Source organism: Oryx dammah, unplaced genomic scaffold, assembly GCF_014754425.2.
Source record: "Oryx dammah isolate SB20612 unplaced genomic scaffold, SCBI_Odam_1.1 HiC_scaffold_11, whole genome shotgun sequence".
NCBI lineage: Eukaryota > Metazoa > Chordata > Mammalia > Artiodactyla > Bovidae > Oryx > Oryx dammah.
The window spans coordinates 20,267,649-20,286,715 of NW_024070195.1; the positions used below are offsets into that span (position 1 = coordinate 20,267,649).

The 19,067-nt window shown below is 39.6% G+C and overlaps 2 protein-coding genes across 2 annotated transcripts in view; one reads left to right on the plus strand and one right to left on the minus strand.

The window, feature by feature from the left end:
- Nucleotides 1–19,067, plus strand: part of LOC120870473 — a 60,879-nt gene that overhangs the window by 24,031 nt on the left and 17,781 nt on the right. Inside the window, exon 3 of the mRNA XM_040250138.1 lies at nucleotides 791–1,149. Coding sequence (XP_040106072.1) covers nucleotides 791–1,149 — 359 coding nt within the window. The remainder of the gene's footprint in view (nucleotides 1–790; nucleotides 1,150–19,067) is intronic.
- On the minus strand, nucleotides 5,524–7,687 carry H1-2 (H1.2 linker histone, cluster member). Its single transcript, XM_040250066.1, has one exon. The coding sequence runs from the start codon at nucleotides 7,641–7,643 to the stop codon at nucleotides 7,002–7,004; it is 642 nt and encodes a 213-aa protein (XP_040106000.1). The 5' UTR covers nucleotides 7,644–7,687; the 3' UTR covers nucleotides 5,524–7,001.

Sequence of the window (19,067 nt, forward strand, 5' to 3'; positions counted from 1 at the left end):
GCATTATTTTAGTGCATAGCTGGCGAAACCTTGGTAATCCACAAGGGCCTTTATAAAGAGAAAGGGAAACTAGAGCAGTACTTAGTCTTGAGGATAACAAAAAGCAATTACTCTTGTCAAGATGTTTTCTCTTGCCTTTTTGCGTTCAAAATTTTAAAACAAAATTTTTTTTTCCGATGGAAGTTTATCGGGATCCAGTGTATATATGTCATCAATTCCACCTTTGCATGCATTTGATTTTTTAAAATCATCCACCCAGGGGCCCTGGCATGTAGTTTTACAGACGATAAACTCCGAATTAGGGGAGATCTGATGACCAAAGTTAGAAGGTGGTAGTCCTGGTAGTTCGAGATTTACTTAAAGCTAATCCTACTGTGGGGTAGAAAGAACAATTGTACTCAATTTAGGATTGGATCAGAAATACTGACAATCTTGAGAACGTGTGAAGAATTAGGAATATCAGGTCCCACCCGTATACTGAATCAAAAGTTAACATGGTGCCTAAATGGCTCGTTATGTACGTTGAAGTTGGCAATAAGATGAAACAATTTAGGAAAATTCCTTCAGGTAGCCTAGATTAAAAAAAAAAAAAAGGCATAAAAATAAATAAATAAAGGCATAGAAAATAGCTGTAAAAGTAATTCATCCAATCAGATTCTCTCGTAATTAACCGGTCTCTCCCGGTCACTTTTTAGCCAATGGTTTTATCGCGCGGTACTTTTGAAAAATTCCGAGACCAATCAGAATGCTTCCAACTATATTTAAAGGCAACTACTTGCGCTTTTACCAGACCTTTGGTTTGTGATCACTCTTTTGTGATGGCTCGTACTAAGCAGACTGCTCGGAAGTCCACCGGCGGCAAAGCGCCGCGTAAACAACTGGCCACTAAGGCGGCCCGCAAGAGCGCGCCGGCCACCGGCGGCGTGAAGAAGCCGCACCGTTACCGGCCCGGCACGGTAGCTCTACGTGAGATCCGCCGCTACCAGAAGTCCACGGAGCTGTTGATTCGCAAGCTGCCGTTCCAGCGGCTGGTGCGCGAGATCGCGCAGGATTTCAAGACTGACCTGCGCTTCCAGAGTTCGGCCGTGATGGCGCTGCAGGAAGCGTGCGAGGCCTACCTGGTGGGGCTCTTCGAGGACACCAACCTGTGTGCCATCCACGCCAAGCGCGTCACCATCATGCCCAAGGACATCCAGCTTGCCCGCCGCATCCGCGGGGAGAGGGCATAAAGTTGTTTTCTCTGTACTTAAAAAAGGCTCTTTTTAGAGCCACCCACAATTTCATTTAAAGCAACTGTAACAGTGAGGCATCACAAAGTACGAAAAGATGGAAAGCCCAGGTAAAGGTTTACTAAACTCAGAAAAATGCCACAGTTATTAACTTGAATACAAAATTATAATGCTGTATTTGCCTATATTTTTGATGGTTTCATCTTTAAAGGAGAATGTTCAGTAATATTTTCCGTAGAGTGTATTAGGTCAACAGGGGAGAGAATTCAGTATTCACTTAAGATGATCGATCACAACTTGTTTTATCCTCTTGATAACTTAGAGAAGAATTTCAGCTTTAAAGCACTACAAGTAATGTCAAGCAACGCTTTAAGGCTTGTTTTCAAATTTGGAAAATCCCCTGTCAAATTTTCATATGTGAGTTTTAAAATTTGGAAGAATTCTTCAAAGACTAGCTTCTACTTTATACATTTCACATCTCAATTTTTCACTATGTACTTACTCCCATTACTGGGCACACGGATAAATGACATTTACTCCAATTTCTTACCAATAATTTAGATGAGTTTGTCAGTGGCTCAGATGGTAAGGAATCTACCAATAATGCAGGAGACCCAGGTTCTATCCTTGGGTCAGGAAGATTCCCCTGGAGAAAGGCATGGCAACCCACTCTTGTACTCTTTCCTGGAGAATCTCCAAGGACAGAGGAACCTGGGGGGCTAAAGTCCATGGGATTGCAAACAGTCAGACACGACTTTTCAATTTCACTTTTCACTTTTTGTCAGTGATAAGTAGTATTCCCTGAAGATATTCTTAGACTGGCTAGCAACAAGTGAACTATATATGAACAAATCTACACATCACTTTATATATTTCATTAACCCCAAACAAAATTTAGATTCAGTAAATGTTCTCAAGTCCTAAATATTCTCATCAATATCCCAACATAATCAGACAAAGATGAATTGTAACAGAAGAGAACATTGAGTGGAAATAAAGGTTTTAACCATCCTTAATTAAAAATGCCAACTTTTAAAAGAATTTCTTTTAAATGAGAGCACATGAACAGACTATACTCCCAGGGGCCCCTTCCAGGGCCTTGGAAGTACAGAGTCTGACACTTGAGTTTCATATCTTCAGGGTAAATCTGCCTCTCAGCACTGGCTATGCTTTTCCAAATTACATATGGCCTTCCCTGCCCTCCTACTTCTCGGTTCTACCATACTTCAGCAGAGTATCCTGTTGAGAATCACTGGTCTTGGATGACTCTCAGTAATCTGGCATAGAGCACTGCTTTGCATGATGCTTTGGATGATGGTACCATTTTCAAAAAGATATACCAGGAGAAGAAACTTCATTAAGAGGACATAAAGTCAACTCTGAGCAATGGGAACACTTTCAGTCCAGTTAAATTCGCTGGGACAACTTTACAGGTGTTACTGATCCACTCTGTACTGAATATCACCACCTTTAGAGAGGTCCTTATGCAAGGAAGAAAATAAAACCATGGATTCCTTGGAAGAGTCAGTCTAATAACTAACACTGATAGTTTTCCATGGATCAAGTACTGCATGATCTAATTGATCTAAATTATTGTATATAACACTTGCTACAACCCTGAAAGGCAAGTTCTCTCACTGTCTCTATTTAATAGAGGAGGAAGTTATCGTTGCCAGGAAGTCTCACGCCAAACCCAAACTAAATATTTTTGATCAATAAGATAGATTATCCAGAAATGGATGATCACACCTAGTTTCCCCCTCAACAGAAACTCTCTCTTGGAGACTGGGCTGCCTCAGGATGAACAGGGAGGGCCTACAGTGGCCTGGCTTTTGCTAAAATCTGTTATGAGATTCCTGTGGTCAGAAGCCTGGTATGAGGTGAGGTGGGCAGGATGGCCAGAAGAAACATCAGATCCTAGGGATAACCAAGTGTACTTGATGATCTTTAGTCTTAGACTTCAGGACCAGGTCATCATAGTTATTTCCTTGGAAACGTCTAAATTCTACTCCAGGGTAAATATTTTCTTGTGTCTTCCTTTCAGTATTTACTATAGAGCTGCTGCTGCTAAGTCACTTCAGTCGTGTCCGACTCTGTACGACCCTATAGACGGCAGCCCACCAGGCTCCCCCATCTCTAGGATTCTCCAGGCAAGAACACTGGAGTGGGTTGCCATTTCCTTCTCCAATGCATGAAAGTGAAAAGTGAAAGTGAAGTCATTCAGTCCTGTCCCACTCTTAGCAACCTCATGGACTGCAGCCTACCAGGTCCTCCATCCATGGGATTTTCCAGGCAAGAGTACTGGAGTGGGGTGCCATTGCTTTCTCTGACTATAGAGCTGTATTGTTCAAAACAATAACCACTAGCCATTTGTGTCTATTAAGCACATGAAACTGTGGCTAGTCTAAACTGAGATGAGCTGAAGTGTAAAATACATGCCACATTTCAAAGAGTATGAAAAATAGAAGTTAAAAATCTAATATTTTTACCTTACTTGTTGAAATAATATTTTTATTTTAGTGGGTTAAATATTATTGAAATGATTTTACTTGTTTTACTTTTTAAAAATGTGGCTACAAGAAAAAAATTTAAGACATATGTGGTTCTTTACCATGTTTCGGAGGAACAGCACTCTTCATGGAGGGTTATTGTACTGGTTTACTGATCAGAAAGTAAATAGTTATGTCCTTAATGTGACCAAGCCTCGGTAATAATGGCACCTACCTCAAAGCACTGTGACAAGAATGTGTTTGAAAATAAATGAAGAGTGCTCAGCAACAGTGCTTGACACCTTGTAAATTAGTGTTCAAGACATGCCAGATATTGACACTTCCCTGGCAGTCTTGTGGTTAAGACTCTGTACTCTCTACAGGGTGGCATGGGTTTGATTCCGGGTTAGGGAAATAAAATTCCACTTGCCTTATGACACGTCCAAAGGAGAGAGGGGAAAAAAAAAAAAAGCTACTTCAAAACACTATTGCTGTTACTACTGCGCCCTAAATCCCTGTTCCCTTCTGAAATTCTTTAATGATGTAATCATATCTAGTACTGGGCCTGTTTCTCTTTGGCATGGATTTGAAACACAAAGTTACCTTTTATATCTCCCTCAAGCACAGAAAATATGATACCTAGAGCATTGCCTAGGGGAAGTAATAAGATATTTACTTTTTCAGCATGAAAACACTGAGTATGTACAGAAAGAAGTAGAATAATGATTTACAAGGAGACTTTAATTTCTGTTACATTTCTATCATACATGAAAATTTCATGAATTTTCATTATTTATCAGTCAGCAGTTTATGCAGTATTCATTGTCATTGCTGGCTAGTCAGCTATTTTGGCCAATTAAAATATTAATGCTGTTCTCAATATTTTATTATAATTGAATATTGAAAATGATATTAATAATGTTAAAGTTTAGGTTTTATAAACCAAATTGTGACAAGGGACTTTTTGTTAAACTAGCTAATTTTTAGATTCAAATGAATGGGTTATTAGACCCCAGTCAGTCAACTATGTAAACTTCCCTCACAGTGAGGGAAGGGAACATAATTTAAGAAGTTGGATAAAACTGAGGAAACTGTTGAAGATTATCTAAAGACTAGGTGAAATGAGAGATTTGAGAGTCCCTTGGACTGCAAGGAGATCCAACCAGTCCATTCTGAAGGAGATCAGCCCTGGGATTTCTTTGGAAGGAATGATGCTAAAGCTGAAACTCCAGTACTTTGGCCACCTCATGTGAAGAGTTGACTCATTGGAAAAGACTTTGATGCTGGGAGAGATTGGGGGCAGGAGGAGACGGGGACGACAGAGGATGAGATGGCTGGATGGCATCACTGACTCAATGGACATGAGTCTGAGTGAACTCCAGGAGTTGGTGATGGACAGGGAGGCCTGGCGTGCTGCGATTCATGGGGTCGCAGAGTCGGACACGACTGAGCGACTGAACTGAACTGAACTGAAAGGAGCTCTCTGTGAATGAACTTTCCCTCCAGCCTTACTAGAGAATAGTTATATTTGTTTTTGATGAATATGTTTTATTTGAAAGTAAAGAACATCTTTCATTTATGCAAATACAGTTGCAGGAAACGTTCAGTGTTAGGATCAACTATATAAACCCAATAAATTTACACTACAAAAGGGCATTCACAAGAGGTTTAGAGAAAAATGAGAGAATCAACTTTTGCTTAGGTTGGTTTGTCCCCTGTCTTTTAAGAGTGGATGTGAAAATGAAATTGACAGAAAATAGGAACATAAAAGAACATGGTGCTATTACTATAAGCCGTAACTGTGATTTGCTTTGGAGTGTCTTTATTAGGTCTTCTGCTATTGCAACTTGACCCAACCTGAGCTAAGTGGAAAGGTCCCCTGTGGCAGGAGTTCAGGCAGCTCAAAGAACCAGGAACTCAGGAGGTGTCTTTAATACAGACATTGCAACCTTTTCTATACATCTCTCATCTCTGCTTTTCTTTGCAGTTTGGTTACCACTCTACGCATTTTATCCACTAGACCTTTTGGTTTCTCCATACAGTGACTAAGACTAGGAATGAACTCCGTGGCCCCTACCACTAATGCAGGAATTAACTCACAGATTCGTCCTTGTGGTTGAAAAACTGAGCTGCAGGTCTGCAGAAGCCCCTTCCCTGGTAAACGGTCTTGAGAAATTCTCTACCCAGGAGAAATGCCATGAAAATGAAAGAATCCACTTACAAGTTAATGGAAAAAAAAAAAAAGCCCTGTATTTAAAAAGCCACCCCGTCCCATATACACACGTTTCAAAACTTTACCAGTCTACATTTTTTTCCTACTTAGCGTAGAAGCATTTGGATTGCACAAAAAGGCGTTTAAAGTATCTGCGATTTTCAGATGTCGAGGTTCCCGAAAAGGAGGATCCTTGACTGGCCGGCCAGGACAAAATGGCCGACTAAAAGCTGTTTTTTATGCTGTCAAATCATCACACATTTGCTTATAAAGTTAAAAGGTGCAAGGAACAGATCCCTGGTGCAGCTTTGCTTCTGGTGGAAGAATCACTGCCACCGCTATAGCATTTTTCAAATGTTCCTTTGCTGCCAGAGTAAGCAGGAATTAAGAATGCGAGGCAACAGTGTCAGGACCCACCCTCTTACCCTGGGTTTAATTCCAATGCCCCCACGACAGCAAGCCGACTTTTGAAAAAAAGTGGAAAACGTCCGAAATACGACACATTTCTCTATCAAGCAAGTAGAGCTAACCCAACCGAAAGAAAACAAAACACTAGAGACCACAGATGGAGGACAGTCACCATCCAATTAAAAACAGGATGAAAAATCACAGGCTGGAGGAGTGAGCCAACCGGCGAGCAAGGCGGGACTTTTGAATGAGTTTTTAGCCCAATCGGAATATCCCGTAAGACTAAAATTGGCTGGGTTTAGGGGTGGTTGTTTTCGCTCCTCACAGGAGTGGGGCGGGGCCGGCGGAAATCCCAAGTACGCAAGCCTGCGGAAAGCGCTTGCAATTGCTGACCAGGAGGCTGACAGAAAACACCGCAGAGCAAGGGGCAACCCGCAGGAATGGGTTCAAACTCTGCAAACTCACAGCAACCACTCTGCCCTGCTCTTCCGTGGGTAGTGCTAGCCATCTGCAACAACTCCCGCGCAAACCTACCCGTGAATATAAAGTCTAGAGAGCATAGGATACACAGCACAAGAACGAGTATACAGCTCTTTTTTTTTGAGATCAGTGGTGGCTCTGAAAAGAGCCTTTTTGGGTTTTAGAAGCAGACGATTTAACAACCTACTTCTTCTTGGGTGCAGCCTTCTTGGGCTTGGCAACCTTGGGCTTGGCGGCCTTTGGCTTAACCGCCTTCGCTGCACTTTTGGCGGCCTTCTTGGGCTTGGCAGCCTTCGCTTTCTTGGGGCTCTTAGCTACTTTCTTGGTCACAGCAGCTGCGGCCGGCTTCTTCGCTTTCTTCGGAGTCTTCTTAGCAGTTTTCTTTGGAGTGGCCGCGCCCGTGGCTTTCTTGGGCTTCTTAGCCGCCCCGGCAGCCTTCTTAGGCTTGGCCGCGCCCGCCTTCTTCGCCTTGGGCTTGGCCTCCCCGGTGGCCGCCTTCTTGTTGAGCTTGAAAGAGCCAGAAGCCCCAGTGCCCTTGGTCTGCACCAGGGTGCCCTTGCTCACCAGACTCTTGAGACCCAGCTTGATGCGGCTGTTGTTCTTCTCCACATCGTAGCCGGCGGCCGCCAGTGCCTTCTTGAGCGCAGCCAGAGACACGCCGCTGCGCTCTTTGGAGGCGGCGACAGCCTTGGTGATGAGCTCGGACACCGGGGGCCCGGAGGCCTTGCGGCGCGCCCCAGCCGGCTTTTTGGCAGCCTTCTTCTTGACTGGGGTCTTCTCCGCAGGAGGTGCGGCGGCGGGAGCAGCAGGAGCAGTCTCCGACATGGTGAAGATCTATGACTCGGGTACAAGTGGCAAAGCGCCGATGAAGCTGCGCTTGGGCCGGGCTGCCGTATATATAGAGCGCAGGCGCGCGCTGATTGGTGCTCCGGTCGCCCGCCTGGCTGGCAGGCTCTGAGCCGCCGCGGTGAGCCCAAGTTGTGTTTGTTCTACTTCACAAAAGGGGGAAAATATTAAAATACCCTATACCAAATCACCCGAATTTGGTCAGGAAAGGATCCGAGAAGCCTCAGGCTTCGTGCTCTCCATTTATTTTGTTCACAATTACAAATACTACGCGTCCAGGCGTCCCCAACTCCCCCAACTCCTAGGGAAGTCCTGGGCAGTCGGAGACCACTTTCTGTTTTTCTTCTAAATTACCTGTTCGCTCCTTTGCCCCTGAAAGTTCTTTTTCTCAGGGGTGGTTGGGCACATGCTTCTCTTCTTTGGGGACCAAAAAAGAAATGGTTTCCACCTAAATTTTCACCATAATTCTGTTTCTTCGCAAGGGAAGTAACACAGGTCCTCTGTGAATTCTGCGTACAGACCCACAGAAACTGTGGACTGGGACCAGGATTCTGGGGCCAGTCCAAAGCAGTTAGAGCGGGATGGGAGGGGGTTCGTAAGCCTTGGGGGGTCCTGAGTGATGGGGGGTTAGAGACTTAAATCTTTGATTTGAAGACATTGAAACTCTATCAAATCCCTCTTTTCATAGATGGGGGCGGGGCACTCTTTTCACTTCTCCAAAGGCGAGAAATTGGGCTGTTTTTTAAAAGCTCTCAGGTTCCCCTCTGTGTTGTGCAAGGCGGGGGGTCTGGCCCGCAAGAATAGGGATAATGAAGGAAGAAAGAAGACCCTCTTAAGCCTACAAATAACCCTCAATAGACTTAACAGTGAGGGACATTTAGATGATCGGTTTTCAAAGAAAGCAAGCATTTATTTATTTTTGTATGCTGTAATAAAGAAATGAATTTCAGCACATGAAAATTCTAGATTACTTCCAGTAACAATATCTAAACATATGTCATGGCACAGGACACTTTCTAACTGGGAACTCAAAGGTATAGATGGAAATAAAGCAACTGACAAGACACACTTTTGACTTTTAAGGTAAACTAGAGATTTGAAATAGAAATCGTGAAATGACAAAATTTTAAACAGACATAGAGGAAAAGTAATTAGAACAAATAAATTACTATGCCACTTTTTGCTGATAAGCTCACCTTTTATCCCCTCTAAAACTGACTGTATGTATTCTATTCTGAAGTTCACTGTACTACTACATCCAGATGCAAGTATGTACTAAAGACATCAGTCTTAGATGTGATAATCAAAAAATGTGATAAATTAAGTTCAATGATAAATGAAACATGAGGCATCTTCTTTTAAACTAAGTATAACCCCATGATTTCACTGGATAACATTCTTTCAACATTTGGAAACTATGTCTACTACTGGTCATGTCCTCTGGGAATTAGCAACCTAATAAGATTAGTGATGGGTGAATTAGCAGCCATAGAAAATCACTTTAGACCTGCCATCCATCAGTGTGACTTTGGCCATAGGAATTGTAAGAACTCATTGAAAGTGTATGAACAACTAAAGCACCTTCATCATACAAATGTATTTTGGTAAAAAAATAAAACAAGAACATGCAATTTGTTCTGATTCTATGTGCAGTGAACCGCCTGTTCATCTGAAACTCAGCTAAGGGTGCATAACCAGCAGGAAAAGAGCTATGTAGTCTTGATTACTATGTCACTGAACTTCCCTTCAGTAGAAATTGGTGTCCCTTTTTGCAAATCAGGCTTCCCTGGTGGCTCAGCTGGTAAATAATCCACCTGCAATGCCAGAAACCTGAGTTTGATCCCTGGCCTGGAAAATCCCCTGGAGAAGGGATTGTCTACCCACTCCAGTATTCTGGCCTAGAGAATTCCATGGACTGTATAGTCCATGGGATTGCAAAGAGTTGGACAGGATTGAGCCACTTTCAGTTTGCTTTTGCACATCAGCAACCTGTAAATTTGATTATCAGGTTTAATTAATCAAATCACATCTCTGTATGCAAATCTAAAGTCCGGAACCAGACACCAGCCACTCAAATTCTTGCTCCTAACCTCCTGGCCACATAGTGCAGGTCAGAGGCCGAAAAACACAAAGACTTTCTCTAGATCCCTGTAACTAGTACTGAAAAAAGTCAAAAACAAAGATATTTCTTCATGTCCTTTCAAGCTGTATTAGAGAATTCTCCACAAGTCCACTTCTGGTTCACGTAATGCTCCAAGGCCCTGTTATGTGATAAAATAAAATGTGGATATGTAAGTCACATACACAATTTTAAACCTTCTAATAGTCACAATGAAAAAAGTAGGGAGAAACAGGTAGATTTAACTTTAATAATGTATATTACTTAACTCAGTATATCCAAACTAGTATCACTTCAATACGTAATTGATATTTCAAAAAATATGACCATTTCTATTTTTTTTTAATAGGGTAAATCTTCAAACTCTGGTGTGTATTTTACATTTGTAAATTTGTAGACTAGCCACATTACAAGTGCTCAATGACCACATATGACTGACAACTTTCATATGGAACAGCATGGCTTTAGAGAAGGTAACATTGACTTAATATTTACTTTTTGATTAGGCTCAGAGTGTATAAAATTAGACCTTTCCTTGCAGAAGACTGATACACTAATAAGGGTTTTGTACAGTGGAGATGCAAATGAATTCTTTCTAGTAGAAAAGATAACCCCCAAAGTTATGATTGTATTGCCTAATAGGACGTTAACCAATTTTGTATCTGATCTTTCAGCTTTCCAGCATTCTTTCTTGCCCTGAACATATTTCATTCTCCTGTATCCTGCTTTGACCTACCTTTGTCATTCTGCTAGTTCTGTCATTAATACTTAAATCATTCTTTGACCCATGTACAAGCTCACTATGCACAGTCTTTGTATGAGAGTCATGTTTTGAAAATTATACTTTGACATTTGGTTAGTTTGTCCTACAGGCTCTGATTCAGAATCTTTAGAAACTATTCTAAAAGACAGGAAGATACAAAATTTTTTGACCATTTGCTTTAAAGTGACCTTAGAGCCTATATATGTTCCAGGAAGTCTCAGGCTTTGAAATAAGATTGAAGAAGCCTGTGAGCAAAAAAAAAGTCCAACTAAAATTAGCTCTAGGGAAAATTCAGATTAAGGGTGTGGTCATTCCACTCAAAATTGATGGTTTCAAAATAGCCAGCCATAAACTGAGGACAGAGTTAAATATCTGCCTTGCAATAAATTGTGTATACTTGTATTTACACACATCCTGAATATTATGAGTTGGCTAATTTTGTTTCATCTTCTTCGGATCTGGAAAGCTGATGGACAAAGTTAAAGATGCAAAGCAGATTGTCAAGTGCAAATGGAGCTGGAGAGAGAGGGTCAAACAGCAAGATGCATTCAAAGGAGAGTGAAAGGAGTGGTTGGGACAGGTGTATGGGTCAGGGACTGACAATCAATTTTTCTTTCACTTCCTCCTACTTTGTCAGAATAGAGTTCTGACTGCTTGTTGTAAGCCCCAACTGGGAGTAATTAAACGTGCTTTTTCGACGTTTCACCAAGGAAACTTTGGGCTGAGACTAAAGATTCTCTATCTTATTCCCTGGCATGCTGTCAAAATGCACTCCACAGAGAACCATAATAGTAAAGCACATAGTGGAAGCTCAATAAATAAATGGAGAGTATTATAAAAGGAACATTGCATGGGAAAATATATTTACCTAACATTTTGGAAATGCTGTTAGAATCACATAAAGTGACACAAGAAACTAAGGCATTAATAGGCACCTTATTCTTCAAGCTTGTTTTCAAATAACTTTTAATGATTTCAAAAAGTCAGAACTACACTCAAAATGATTTATCAATAGCAGATATACCTCAGTTTAGGCCTCTAATGAAGGCAGTTATAAAGCCCAAGATGAAAATACATATGGGGAAGTAGCCTTAATCAGAATAAACATAGGGCCTTATATAATGACTATTTTGGAGGACACAAGGACATACAAATTTTGCTAGATTTATTAGGACATACTTTTGCTTTTTATTTCCCAGCTCATCACTAGGCCATGTATGAGCTTTTCTCATATACTTACTAAGCACTTGTTAAGCAAAGGACACGAGAAGAGATAATAAAGGCAGAGATCAGCCAAGCAAAGTGTCTGTCTTAAGGAATTATATGTGATGAGACTGACACAGAGAAGCATATTATCATACAGTGTGATAAGTCTGATAAAAGACACAAACCACTGTGAGAAAAAAGAATAAGACCAAAAAGTGTTCTTGTGCCAGTTATACCTTTGCCTTCAAGTACTTACAAATCCAACTGGGAAATTAAGACATCAGAGAACAGGTTAGAACAGTGGTTCTCAAACATTTAGATTTCAGGACCCCTTCACATTCCTAAAAATTAGTAACCCACCTCCCATGTTTTGTTAATGTAAGTTACATATATATATGTAGATATTTACTACTTAAAAATTAAAACTGAGTATTAAACTTAATAATTCACATTTATATGATGTTTACTGCCTATAAAATTAATTATATGTATGAAAAATTATATATAATTAACAAACATCATATAATCTTCTCATTTACATAATATTATGAGAGGAGACCCTGGTGGCTCAGATGGTAAAGAGTCTACTTGCAATGCAGGGGACCTGGGTTAGATCCCTGGGTCAGGAAGATCCCCTGGAGAAGGAAATGTTAACCTACTCCAGTATTTTTGCCTGGAGAATTCCATGGACAGAGGAGCCTAGCAGGCTACTTACTGTCCAGGGAGTAGCAAAGAGTCAGACCCAACTGAGTGACTTTCACTTACTCGCTCACATAATACTATACATACTATATAGAGATTTATATACAAAATACATAATAGTATAAATATATAGTACTAAATACATAATAGAGAGTTGGACTACAAAGAAGGCTGAGAGCCAAAGGATTGATGCTTTTGAACTGTGGTGTTGGAGAAGACTCTTGAGAGTTCCTTGGACTGCAAGGAGATCAAACCAGTTATCCTAAAGAAAATTAACTGAATATTCATTGGAAGGACTGATGCTGAAGCTGACAGTCCAATACTTTGACCACCTGATGCAAAGAGCCAACTCATTGGAAAAGACTCGGAAAAAATTGAGGGCAGAATAAGAAGGGGGGTGACAAAGAATAAGATGGCTGGGTAGCATTACTGACTCAATGGGTATGAGTTTGAGCAAACTCTGGAAAATAGCGAAGGACAGGGAAGTATGCTGTAGTCCATGGCATTGCAAAGAGTTGGACACGACTTAGTGACCAAACAATAACAAAAATATACATTTACAACACAATGTTACATATAATATATATAGCATTGCACATTATAAATTTTATATACAAATCCATATATAGTGTATATAAATGAGATGTATTTAGTGGGTTTCCCATTTGAGCCACCAGGGAAGCCCACTAAATATATACTACTATGTATTTCATATATAAATCTCTGTATAGTACATATAATTCATATATACTATATATGGGTTTGTATATGAAATTTATAATATGTAATGCTATATATATATAACTGTATTATAAATGTATATACTATGTTTATAATATGTATTGCTATATATATAGTATGTTGTAAATATAAATGCATTGTAAACGTATATGTAATATGTGTAGTAGGTCAACTCAAAAAGAGTTCCTCATTCTCTACCTCATTCAAAATCCTGGCAGCCCCAGGCTAACCTGAGACTTGTAAGGCTGCCTGAAGGTGGAGAACACAGTCAAACTGTTAATGCAAGAGAGCAGAGGGAAAGACAGCAGCTTTGGGGCCCACACACTTCTTTTAATACTAGTTTCCCCATTCACAAACTTGGTGATCCTGCCAAGTCCTCAGGTTTTCCACACTTTCATTTCATCCTCTGTAACACCCCTCCACCACCCCCTTGTCCCAGGAATGTAGTGAGATAATGCACATACAATTCCTGGGCCTGGGCTGAGCACACAGTAGCCTCTTACTTGATCTTTATTTCCATTACATCCTTATCCCATGGGAGCATCCTGTTTTGAGGTGACCTTAAGATAGTTGATAATGCATCTTAATTTGGACGAGTGGATAAGAGTAGACCAAGTCCAACAAGTTGGTTCTGTCTTTCCAGTTATGTAAACTTCCCTGGGTAGCTTCTGAAAGGTCACTGGACCTAGGAACTAGCCCAAAGAATACCTCAAGAAGAAACTGTAATAAGAAGAGAAGCGAACTTGCCCATCAGAGAAGGGAGATGTGTGTTGTGGAGTGATAGGGAAGAACATAAAGCAGGATCAACACAGCCACTCAGAATCTACCCCACTGATTTTGGAGCTCATTTCTTGCCCAGAACTCAAGAGGAAAATTTATGGTGACACACACAGTCACTCCTCCCTGCATTTCCCATCTGAAGTGTGTGCACACTTTCAAGGTCAAGCAGGCAGGCAGAGCTGTCAGGGAGAACTGCATGTTGTCAGTACTGAAGAGGGATCAAGGTATCAACACCCTTCAGTTTTTACTGCTGAACTCACCTAAACTTTCTTAAGACTTCTGGATGGAACCAAATTCTTACAGAATTACATTATCAAAGAATTTGTTGGGCTTCTCTGGTGGCTCAGATAGTAAAAAATCTGCCTGGGATGCAGAAGATCCAGGTTTGATTCCTATGTCAGGAAGATTCCCTGGAGAAGGAATGGCTACCCACTCCAGTATTCTTGCCTGGAGAATCCCATGGACAGAGAAGCCTGGTGGGCTACTGTCCATGGGGTCACAACGCGTCAGACATGACTGGACGAATGTTTCAGTTAAGACATAGATTTCTTATACTTCTTATGGTTAATGTAGTAGCACTTTTATATTTTCCTTTTAATTTTATAAAATATTTCAGGAAAAATACAGAGGTAGCATAATATATTTATCAAAAGGACTAGCTCAATACGGGAATGCCAGAGTTCAAATTCGATATTGCCATTAGATAAGTTTATTAACTCCTCTATGCTTCAGTTTTCTCAGTTTTCATCTATAAAGTGGCAATAATAGTACCTGTTTTATAGGTTGCTATGAGAATTGATGAGTTAATGTTTATATAGTTCTAAGAAGAGTGCTGCCTTGTGAGTACAAAAATTTATATATGTATATTTTTAAAAATTCTTTTAAAATTTATACATACTTTCTTATAAACCCAGCATAGCACCATTCTTCACTGTTTGTTCAAAAGTGTCAATAATACTAATAAAGATAACAGTTAACTGAACACTTTCTATGCATCAGGCATTATATGCACTATTTTCATTCTGCCTTCACCACCATCCTATGACTACCATTACAACTGTTATTGCTTTACCAATAAGGAAATAGAAATTGAGAATTCAGATTTCTCCTAGGACTGCCCTGCAGACTGATTATAACTCATGTACCCTGAACACACACACACACTCACACAAATATCAATTGAACTAAAGTCAAAGACCTTTGCTTTTCTATTACAAAGTGCATAAAATTAAAATACACCCACAAGTATTAATTACTTACTAGTCTGTTTAATGAGTTTTAGGTAGAAAACATTTTCACCCCTGCATCTAATTCTGCGTGAATATCATACCTTTTGGGCAGAATCAAGTGTTTACAATACATCATGCTGTCTGTTCTGATGGACACTAGATGGCAATCCAAACCAACCAAAGCTTAATTTGGTGACTGGTATGTTATACTTTCCCCAGTCCCTTATGTAATTGTTAACTTCTCCTGATAAATTTGGGTTTTCCAGATGATAGTAGTAAAGAATTCGCCTGTCAGGAGACCAAGGTTCAATCCCTAGGTAGGAAAGAACCCTTGGAGATGGAAATGGCCACCCACTCCAGTATTCTTGCCTGGAAAATTCTCCATCCTTGGAAGGTGGGCTAGTACATGGGGGTCACAAAAAATCAGACAAGATTGAGCAAGAGAAGTCAATCAGTCAGTGATAACAGTCTCTTTCAGTGAACAGAAATTTTTATTCCTCTTTTTCTGGACAAATGATCATCCTGATACCACTGGTTAGTCCCAAGACTTCAACAGGTCTACAGGCAGGCAAGAATAAGGAAGGAATCAATAATCTCAAATGGATTTTGGGAATAAGAAAATAAATAAGACAGGTTCTACCCTTCGATTGGAATTCGGACGCTGGAGACCCAAGAAACGATATAGAATATGTCAAATGTGGTAAAGGTCAGAGTGAACATGAAAAGGAGGAAACAGTCAATTTTACTTGAGGCTGGAAGTTAAACATAGACTCTTATAAAAGCAATTTTTAAAATGCTAAATTACTTTTCTCCCTGTTTTTAAAGTAAAAATGACCAGTGAGGAGGATGACAGAAAAAAAAAAAATACTATTGTGCAAAGATAGTAACACTGGAACTCTCCTGGTTAAGGTGTATCAATTATGACAATGTAGGTTATAATAATAATTGTAGTAACAAATTTATTATAGTATGTACTAATAAGGATAAAATGATGTAGAGGGCTTGTGACTTAGCAACGTACTTGAGAAAAACCCACACCTTCAGTGTAACACACATGCCCCAAACAAAGCCTCAAGAAGTGGACTGCACTAAAGTGTAAGTTGTATAAAAGTCCAATTAAAACTTTAATAAATGAATTTGCTCTGGCCTCAACCCTTCTTTGCTCAAAGGCATTTACAATGTAGGATGTCATTGATTCCAATAGACACTAGATGACGCTCCAAATTCACACTGCCCTTGATGGACAGCTGATGCTCCCGCCTGCCAGGCTAAGTCATCAATCATTAATTTTGGGTTGACATATAACTCAGAAAATTTCACACTCATTCTTATACAGTCTCTTGATGGACAGAAATGATTATTACCTACAAATGATGTGTCAGTGTTGAGAGGTGGTGAGAGTGGACTAAGTGCCCAGAGTAGTCAAGCACTAGGTTGGCCAATAGGACCTTTGGAGTCAATACTCTATAAAGAGGAATACATTATCAAATGGACTAGAAACAAGTGCTTGATTCATTCACTTTTCCAACACTTAATAAGGAGGAAAAGCATACATAACTACCCCCATAGTGCATACAGTTTAGAATAAAGGGGAAAATATAGGAGAAGAGAATGGACAGAAATGTTTTACATCTGTTGGTATAGTGTAGAGACAAATGGAGGAAATGGCCAATTTTACCCCATCATGGGAGTGAAAACCTTGAGGAGAAGTCACTTTAATTGTGTCTTAAATGTGAGCAGCAAACTAGCCATAAGAACCCCAGGGACTTCCAGTTTGTCCAGTGGTTAAGACTCCACACTTGCAATGCAAGGGGCATGAGTTTCATCCCAGGTCGGGGACCTAAGATTCCACATGCTGTGTAGCATGGCCTAAGAAAAGTCCCTAGAATCCAGAGACCTAAAGAAACTGCATATGTTTTATCTTCTAAAATTATTATTAATTGTGAAATAACCATTAACCACAATATAGACAATCTGCAAGAGGATACTGATCTGTCACCTGGTAGGGAGCAGCATCCTCAGGTTAAAAAAAGAAATGTCATTGATGATATTAATATTATATTTGGACAGGTAATAATAATAAATATAATTTAGCCGTGATTATTTGCCAGGAACTTTGTTGAGGGGTTCATTTATCAACTTGGGGGTTTCTTAAACTTAATTCTAAGTATCATTTTGTGAAGTAGCTATTATTACCACCTCTTTACAAAACAAGAAAATTGAGATAGAGAGTTTAAGTGGCTTGCAATATAACTTTGCCTTACCGATTGATTATAAGTTATGTGCCCCTAAGGCACACACATATACTCATCAGAAATAAGATATAATAGGGTAGTTTACAAAAACTGTACTAAAGTGAGCAAGAGTAGACTTTGTTGTTTTTCTCATCGGTAATGAAAACAATATATATGGACAGTTTTCATTGGCAGATATTAAATATAGAAGACATTTTCTCCCTTAAAGTATCTAAGGCTCTTGAAGAGCTGAAAGATAACAATTGACAAAAATAGGCATTGCATTGGCCTCAAACTCTTTGCAAATGAGACACTTCATTATGCTATGTCATTCGTTCTGATGGCGCTCTAAACCAAAATAGTTTTTTCCTAATCTGTCAGGTCTGTTATTATTACCCGCTAGGAGTGTCATTATCTATTAAAAGCTGTAAAATTTCATTCATGTAGAGTATTATTTGGTGAGCAGAGTTTATTATCCCCATTTCACAGATGAGCAGTTTGAGGTTCAGAGAAGCCAGAATAAGGCCATAGTAAAGATACATTTTTCCTTTTCTGTAGCTCTTTGGAGCTCTCCTCAATTTACTAAATAGTATGCTGCCTGACTCATGAATCATTCAATAAAGTCAATTCAATTTTTAAAATTTACTGTGCTGAATTTTGTTTTTTAACAGATTAGAGACTGGTTGGGGGAGGGGGGTTGGTGGAATTTGGAGATGATGACTAAAAGGTACTGAACGGTTTCTTTGTGGAGGGGATGAAAAATGTCCTAAATTGATTGTGGTATGGTTGCTCACCTTTATGAATATACTAAAGCCTTGGAATTTTAAACTTAAAAGGATGAGTTGTATGTAAGTAAATTTTATGTCCGTAAAGCTCTCACCTAGGGAAAAAAAAAATTAATTGTACAGTCAACCCCCATGTACTCATCATCAATGTTCAACATTTTCTCCACCCTATTTTATATTCCCGTACTTTCCAAAATTTCCAAGTTTGAATTTTTTATTGGATGGCAAAATTTTGCATATGTGCTTTTAAAGGTATCACTGTATTTACTAGGTATTTAAAGGTTTTAGGAAAATCCTTTGTCCTAAATATTTTTTAATATCCTTTTGAGAAGTCTAAGACAGTAGTTCTCAAACTTTGTTGTGTCGGGGTTGGGGAGAGGGTTGATTAAAATCCCAGTGTCCTGGTGGCATTGCACAGTAATTAAATGGGTGTCCGGGGGCTATAGGAGAACATCTACAGGTTTTACGATTCTCCAGATGATTTCAATGAACGGTAGTTCATGAAATGTAACTATAAGAGCTATGAAAGATACGGCAGTAGATAGGATCTAATCTGTTAAGCTTATCATTTAACTAAATTCTGATCAAAGAATAAAATGAAGTTTTTATGCAAAAAATATTCGTAAGTTGAATATCAAGATTGGCAAGTTGAACTTAAAAATTTTGAAAATGTGCACCTGAATATTCAAGTTATTCAATATTTAAATGGTAAATATTTAGATCATAAAATCATTAAATATATTCTCCTCAATCAGCATCCTCTCGGGATTTAAAAAACCAAAGAGACAGTTGTGTGACCGAGTGTTTCCCAAGCAGGTACTCTGGGTTTCAGGAGAGAGAGTTC

Excerpts from the sequence above, each read along its gene's own strand:
- H1-2 (XM_040250066.1), bottom strand. The coding sequence starts at position 7,643 with ATGTCGGAGACTGCTCCTGCTGCTCCCGCCGCCGCACCTCCTGCGGAG.